This window comes from Beta vulgaris, chromosome 1, assembly GCF_026745355.1.
Source record: "Beta vulgaris subsp. vulgaris cultivar EL10 chromosome 1, EL10.2, whole genome shotgun sequence".
In the NCBI taxonomy this organism is placed as follows: Eukaryota; Viridiplantae; Streptophyta; class Magnoliopsida; order Caryophyllales; family Amaranthaceae; genus Beta; species Beta vulgaris.
Window position 1 is genome coordinate 22,392,332 of NC_079202.1, and position 8,211 is coordinate 22,400,542.

General features: G+C 35.2%; 1 protein-coding gene across 1 annotated transcript; it reads left to right on the forward strand.

Annotated features, from left to right (window-relative positions):
• Nucleotides 1-4,916: 4,916 nt before the first annotated feature.
• Nucleotides 4,917-7,299, forward strand: LOC125493405 (zinc finger BED domain-containing protein RICESLEEPER 1-like). The gene is made up of 2 exons (XM_048636739.1): nt 4,917-6,773; nt 6,994-7,299. The coding sequence occupies exons 1-2, from the start codon at nt 4,917-4,919 to the stop codon at nt 7,297-7,299; spliced, it is 2,163 nt and encodes a 720-aa protein (XP_048492696.1).
• The last annotated feature ends 912 nt before the right edge of the window (nt 7,300-8,211 follow it).

Consider the following 8,211-nt stretch of genomic DNA (forward strand, 5'->3'; position numbering starts at 1 on the left):
ATTTAGAAAATCTACAACTTAAAAAGTGTTACATAAATGTGTTATTTAAAGTCAATTATGTTGTAGTGAACCTCGACCACTAGGGATTTTAAACTCAACTCTTTAACTAATTAGGCCAAACAACTTTGTTACAACCTAATTCTAACTCGAGCCACACCTTGAGTTCCTAAACTCAAGTTCCTGAGCCACTGTTCCCTTAACAGTAGTTCCTCTCAACTTCACTCGAAGTTTTCTCACTCATACAAGCTTTACTCAAAGCCTTTCACTTACAGAACTTCACTCAAAGTTCCCTTATCCCAAAAACCAAAATACAATTGATCGAAATAAGCTTAGTGGAATTAGAGTAAGAAAGCAAAGAACAAATGGCTATTATGAGAGAATGAAGGCACTGACACTTAATTAGTTAAACTCACTTAATTACTTAGTCAACACTCTTTGGAACTCATTTAGACTTCAATATTTATAGTGACAATCACAAAGAACGTGGGAGTAAAACTCGATTTCATGTTAAGTCCATTAACCCATGATGTTCCTTCCCCTAAGGAACACGTTTTCATCATGTCCCATGATCCCATGATCTCATTATGAACGTGGATATATTTTAGCCACAACTCCTAAAGATTAGGAGTTCTTGAGCTTTATCCGAAAATCAGTTTAAATACAAAACAGTTTTATTATTAAAAATGAATTTTAATCTTTAAGAAAATATTATCTTTTTAAATAAACTTTACATAAAACCGGATAATATTTTTTCCTATCTTTTTCGAAAACAAAATCTTTTCTTTAAAAAAGATTTTCTATTTAAAAACTGATTTTCCCTTAAGTAAAACTGATTTCCTATTATTTAGGCATGACTTACTCAATTCATTATTAGACCGTTAATTTACAGCACGCCTAAGTCTAGTTCCTTTATAAACCAAGTTCCTTTAACAGATTCGTTTAGTGCCACTTAGTTTGTTCCTTAGAAAGGAACAAACTCTCATTCTCAAATAAAACTGCCACTGTTCCTTACCATCCTTACTTTGTTCCTTTACAATGGAACTAGAAAATAAAACGCCTAGCTTTTATTCTTCTTGATCCAATGCTTGCTCCAGTATCAACTTATAGAAACTTCTTTACTTAGCCTTTGAAATCTCTCTTGACTTCTTCCTTGACTTCGTATTCTCCTAGTTCCTTTCATTGATACCTTAAACATCATACACTTAAATAACTCATTAGTTCACTACTTAGTTTGCATCTTTGTTTCTTTGTCATCATCAAAACTAGGGTTCAACAAACTCATTCTTAATACTTAGAACTCTTATCAACTTCTATAAATTACCCTTACTTTGATAGTTGAGAAGATTTAGGATTTTTATACTTGAAACTAGTTTTTAACATAATAACTTTAATGACATTAGCTACATCGACTAGCATCCCAATTCCATAATCCTTATTTCATAATGAGAATTCTAATTATAAAACTAAACTAACTAGACTTTTAACTCACAACCTTCAACTAAATCAAGAACAACAACAACAACGCACTGCCACAACAACAACAACAAACAAACAAACAACGAACAATAATAACAACAACCCAATAACATCCACCACAACAATTCCACAACAGCCACCACAACTACAAAAACCATCATAACTACAACAACAACAACAACAAAAACAACAACAACAACAACAATAACAACAACAACATCAACCATACCAACAATAATAAAGCAACAACACCACCACCACAACAGAGGTGACGAAAAACAGGACACCAACACAGTCGCAACAACGACATAACAAGAGTAACACAACCACCACAACAATAACACAACAACTAATTCCCAATTTACAAATTATAAACCTTTAACATTCTAGATACTTGACCCTCAATTCAAAACCAACTATAAGTTCAATAACACTAGCGACACCATATAACTAGCATCCTACTTCATAACCATAATTCCAAACTTTTAACTCTAAATTCTGTAAACGAATTCTACATATCTTTGGATCATATAACTAACCACAACTAGCAACAACACTTCACAACGACGATGCCTCATCAACAACAAAACCTCAACCACAACAACAGAACAACAATAACCCAACAACACTAGTACAACAGAGCAACAACAACAATAACAACTCCACAAAAACTTTACCACAACCACCACAACAACTCCAAAATAACAGTAACATAACAACTCCACCTCCATCATCACAATTACTCCACAAGTCCATATACTAAGCACATTCCATTTAGAAGCATAATCGTAATGACTTAGTGTATAAGTGTTGTTTAGGTCAATAAAACATCTCTAATGAACCTTATTAACATGCTATATCCATGTTATATACTTAATATACACATAATAAAATACGCATCATAAGTAAGTTCATTTCATAAATATGCTTTACACTAGAAAGAAACAATCACTTAACTATAGGTATGCAAAATCTCTAGGTTAAAACCAAACTAAGTGTGTACCTTCACTAAGGATGCGTAAGGCAACGAAACTCCTTAATCCAATTGATTAACTACTCCTACAGCTTCCCCTGAATATATAAAATGCTAAATATTAGTTTTAACAAGCTTATAGATATGAAAAACTAAGCTTAAATACAAGAGGTTTAATCTATTGAAGTTACAACAACTTATGTGATCTTTCAACAAGGTTTTCTATATGAGTTTATGGTCTAAAGATTGGAACCAAAGCTTTAACTACTTTTTGTGGATGTGTAGAAGAGTTTTGTGTAAAGAAAAGTGGGTGTCCAAGAGGAATAAATAATAGAAAAGAGATGAAAACCAGAATAGTCCTTTTAGGCTGTTATGGCAGTACCTAGGGAAGAGGGAAATGTGATCTGGGCAATGTCAGTTTCTGGGTATTTCTGGGAGGTTCTTTCTTGAGGTGTTAACCTTAAGTGTTGGCTTTCATGCATATAAAGGGCTTTCAGAGATCGACACTTAAGTAGCTGCTAAGCAGCTTTCTTTGAGCATAGGTCTGAGCTATAATTTCAACTGGCCAGTTTTTACTATGTAAGCAATTTACCCTATTGAGCCATGTAATTCTTGGGAATACAATACCATTTTAACCTTAAGACATCCCAAGCATGTCATATATCATGTTTGGTTAGATTCTGAGCTCGGGTTCAACCCCGAAAGGCTCTTTAACTGGAAGTTCATCGTTACCCGATAAAATAATCTCCATACAATTTTCACAATCTTAATGTTTAAGGCTCTCAAGGACTTTCTAACTTATCTATTGGTTTCCAAAGTCTTCTTAGCCAATAAGAATGATAGTTTTTATCGTCTTTGACCTTTCTTAACCATTAAGAATGATAGTGCTTATCCACAAGCTTTCTTAACCACTTAGAAGGATGGTGCTTATCCACAAGCTTTCTTAACCACTAAGAATGATGGTGATTATCCACAAGCTTTCTTATCCACTAAGAATGATGGTGCTTATCCACAAGCTTTCTTAAACACTAAGAATAATGGTGCTTATCCACTTTTAGCTTTTAAATAAAGGTTCTTAAAAACAGGGCTATTATATATAGGCCTGTTCATTGGGGCAGGGGCCCAATAAAACCCTTTAATGGACCCTTCTAAAAAACATATGACCCGACCCTTGTTATAAATGGGGCGGGTCCTAAAAGGGTCAGTAAATAAATGGGCTGGAACGGGTTGGGGCGGGCTTGAGAGGGTCAGTAAACAAAACCTCTACTGTTCATCTATTTCCTAACATTTTCCCCCAAATCGTTTCTCTCTCCTAGGGTTTTTTTCTCTCTCCTCTTCATTAATCTTCTGGAAAACTACATCTCCTGGGATTTTTTTTCTCTCTCTTCTTCTTCGGTCTGGCAATTCGCACATCTCCTCTTCGTCGACCAAGCAATTCGCAACTCCATATGCTACTGAAGGCAAAGTTTCACTAAAACCCTAATTTCGCTCTCTTTTCTGTTGTTTGAGTATGGGTTTTTTGAGATTTCAGCGATTTCAACTTATTGATTTTGTAGAATTTGCGATATACGAAATTGGGTGTTTATTTTGTGCTTTTATTACCTAATTTTCGGTTATTCTTTCTGGATTTTATTTCTTACATAAACTGGTTTTTCTTAGGTGAAATAAACCCATTAAAGGGTATGTATGGTGATGAATCTGGTACTTTAATGGTACAAATTGTTGCTTTACAGTGTATTATTTGGTACACATTAATGTTGTTTTTGTTTGAATATCGTGGTGCAAGATTATTAATATCTAAACAATTTCCTGACACTGCTGGTTTAATTATATCATTTCTACGTAAATCCTGTTATTATTCTGTATTTTTCTGTATATGCTGGTGTTCTTATAATGGGTTGGGAGAATTATTTATGTGCTTTGTGTATAGAAAAATTTACACATGAAAAATAAAAAGCTTGGTGAATGAATTGATGAAATCTCTTGTGATTGATTACGTTTTCATGTGAAGAGCTATCTATATGTTTAAACCAATAGCCATGTTTGAAGCACCGAATGTTAGAGTAAGATCAATGTCACTAAAAGCTGTAAAAGCTAGTAGATGCTATACATGGTAATCTTCATTGCAGTAGCCAATATGCAACCATCAACTTCAGAAACTACATCCAAAAAACAATAAAATGAATCTCGTTTGTCATCTACCTTATCAGTTATCATGAGGTAAATGTATCACAAATGCTAACTGGTAGATGCTATACATGGTAGCACCATGGGCATTGTGCATTTGTGCATACAAGAGAACATTCAGTTCAATCAAAACAAGGATACTTGTGTTGTGTATCTACGTAAAGATGGAGATAATAGTTCCTTTCTAGTACAATTCTTTCTAATCCTATTATGACTTGTTTCTAATGTTAATTCTCTTTCTTTTTTTTGTTAAAATAGCCCCATGGAAAGTGACGCGACAATGTCATCTATGCCAGTGGAGGATGGTTACAATGAATATGTTGCTCCTAAGCGTAAGAGGACGAAGAAATCCTTGGTGTGGCGTGAGCTACAAGAAGGAAAGAATGAACAAGGTGATGTAATTGCTACTTGTAAGCATTGTGGGATTGATTTAGTTTCCGGGTCAAAAAGTGGCACATCTCATTTAAAACGTCATTTGTTAGAGAGATGTCCAAAAAGGCCTAATGGAGTTCCACTAGGGGAGGCGGACAATGACGATGAGGGTAGAGAATTTGTATTTGACATGAAAGAACTAAGGAAGGAAATTTTACTCTATGTTGTAGAAGGTTCTCGTCCATTTTCTACGGTTGAGGATAAAGCTTTTAGGCGAATGATGTTTAAAGCTACTCCACATTTTAAGCCTTTTAGTCGGACTACACTAACTAGAGACCTTTTTTCCATGTATTATTCTGATAGAGAAAAGTTGAAGACCATATTATTGAGTGCACCTGGTTTTATTTGCTTGACAACTGATAATTGGAAATCATCTCATATATGGCAACATTATATTTGTATAACCGTCCATTTTGTTGATAATGATTGGAAACTACATAAGAGAATCCTCATGTTTAAGGCATTGTCTCCTCCTTGTGATGGAGAAAGCATTTCCGAAGAAATTTATATGTTTCTTAACCATTGGAGAATAGATGATAAGGTGTTAAGTTTAACGGTTGACAATGCCTCTTATAATGATGCTATGATTACTCACTTGCGGACTCGTTTGGTAGCAAGAGGAGTGTTGATACATGGTGGTTGTTTTTTCCACATTAGGTGTTGTGCTCACATAATTAATTTGATAGTTCAATCCGGATTAGGTCTTATTCAAAGCATCTTAGATAGTGTTAGAAACTTGGTGAAAATGATTACGAGGTCTTCATCTAGAAGTAAAGACTTTTACGAGGTTGCACAAAAGAATTTTCATCTAGATGTTAAAAGAAAACTTCACTTGGATATGCAAATTCGTTGGAATTCGACATATAAAATGCTTGATAATGTCTTATACTACAAAGTTGTGTTTCTTCATTTGGGATCGGTGCATGTAGCTTTGAAACTCTTTTATGATGTGACGTGTATGTTCTCGGCCAATAAATCTCCAACATCTAATATTTATTTCAAGGGTGCTTGGATGGTTCATCGTCGTTTGGTTGAAACATCTAAGGGGCCACATGTTTTCTTAGGAGATATGGTGAAACCTATGTTGAAAAAATTTGACACATATTGGTCGGAGTATAATGTGTACTTATCTTGTGCGGCCATACTTGATCCAAGGTTCAAAGTTAAGTTTGTTGAGTATTGTTTTGATAAGTTGTTTGGTCCGGATGAAGCTATGATAAAGGTTGGAGAAGTGTTGACTACCTTAAGGTCTTTATATAATGAGTACAAGTTAAGATCTTCAACTTCACCTATTGTTGTCCCTACTCCTACTAGTGCTATAGATGATGACTTATTTGATGATTATCATAGTTATAGTTCAAGAAGTACTAGAACTCAAACCACAAAGTCACAACTTGACTCGTATTTGGAGGATCCGGAGCGTGACTTGAATTCGGAGTTGAATGTACTAGAATTTTGGCAACAAAATGTAGTGAGATTTCCGGATCTTGCTTCTTTGGCTCGAGATTTACTAAGTATTCCGGTTAGTACGGTGGCTTCGGAGTCGGCTTTTAGTCTTAGTGGAAAGATTATTTCTCCTAATCGTAGCTCATTGAAACCAAAGACGGTACAAGCATTAGTGTGCACTCAAGATTGGCGCCGTGATGAGCACAATGTTCCTTTGGATTTGGATCTTGATTGTAGCTCGGGTGATGATATGGATGAAGTCGATGATGATGAGGATGATGAAGATGTTGATAGTAACTTCTTGTACTAGGTATGTTTGTTTGTTTTTATGTTTTTATCTTCTTATTGTTTATCATTTCATGGCTCCTTGAACTAGAGTTACATTGTATTTTTTTTTCTATGTTAATGTTTGTTCACTTCCCTAATTAATGAATTAGCGGAATTTTCATCTAATTTGTTGATTAATGTGTGGTATGCAGGAGAAGATCCAACAGCTCCTACGGGATCTTTGTGACATAGACGAGGTAGAAGTTGAGGTATCTTCAATCAGAAGCTTAGAACTTGGCTCAGAAGAAGTTCGAGCAATGTGTCCCATGAAATTAGGCCTTCTGACAATCCTCACTGCTGATTTGTTTCTTCTTTTTTCTGAACTGTTCTCAGAAACACTGGAACACTTGACTTTTAATTTGTTCTTTTTCGAGGAAATCTTAGAGAGTGGTGAGATAATTGGACGGTTACTAGGTACTTTAATGGTACAAATTCGGGCTGCCTCTAAATTGCTGTAATAGGAGAAAGCACAATTTATCATGTTGAAACAGAACACATTTTTGTAAGAATTATGAATATTGCAGCATAATTTGTCATGTTGAAACAACACGCATTTTTATAAGAATCATGCATATACTTATTACTTCCTAATGGCTTACCTGTTGAGTGGCTGCATATGAAATTGCTAGAAAAATAAAATAAGTTTTTGTACTTATCATTGAGTAAAGAGCATTTGGGTCAATGTGTAAACGAGCTGGGTCGGGCTGGGTCTTAATGGGCCTGACCCGGCCCGGCCCGCTAGACCAACACCTTCGACCCGGCCCGTTTACACATTGACCCGACCCGGCCCGACCCAGCCCGATGAACAGGACTAATTACATACTACCACCCTTAAAATAAGTTTCGTCCTTGAAACTTCAAAACATAAACTCATAGATCAGCCTTAAGTATCCATATATCAAGCACTACAGCTTCATATAGTCTTTACTAAATTTCTATGAAAAACTCCTCAATATTCCCAACAAATAGATTTCAAATATCCTCAAATTACAACTTCGAATTCCATACTCTTATTCCCAAAGTTTTTTACAAATCTAAACTCTTATTCTTATTCTATTGCTCAAAACTTGAACTTTAACTACCCAAGTAACAAACACACATTACTAATGGTCTTTTACCCTCGCTAGGTAGCCAACTAAGCATACGGTCGCAAGGTTGCTCTGATACCATTTGTAACAGCCCGATTCCCGAGCTGCTAGCTAAACACACTTAAGATTCACTGATCATAATCGATGCGTAATAAGCCTCATATTAAATATTTACTCGCAACAGAAACATAACCTATAAAACGATCTTGGACCTGTGGGTTATTGGCCCACAAAACAAAATCCTTTATATAAGACTTCAATTACATAGTCATTCTATCTCAA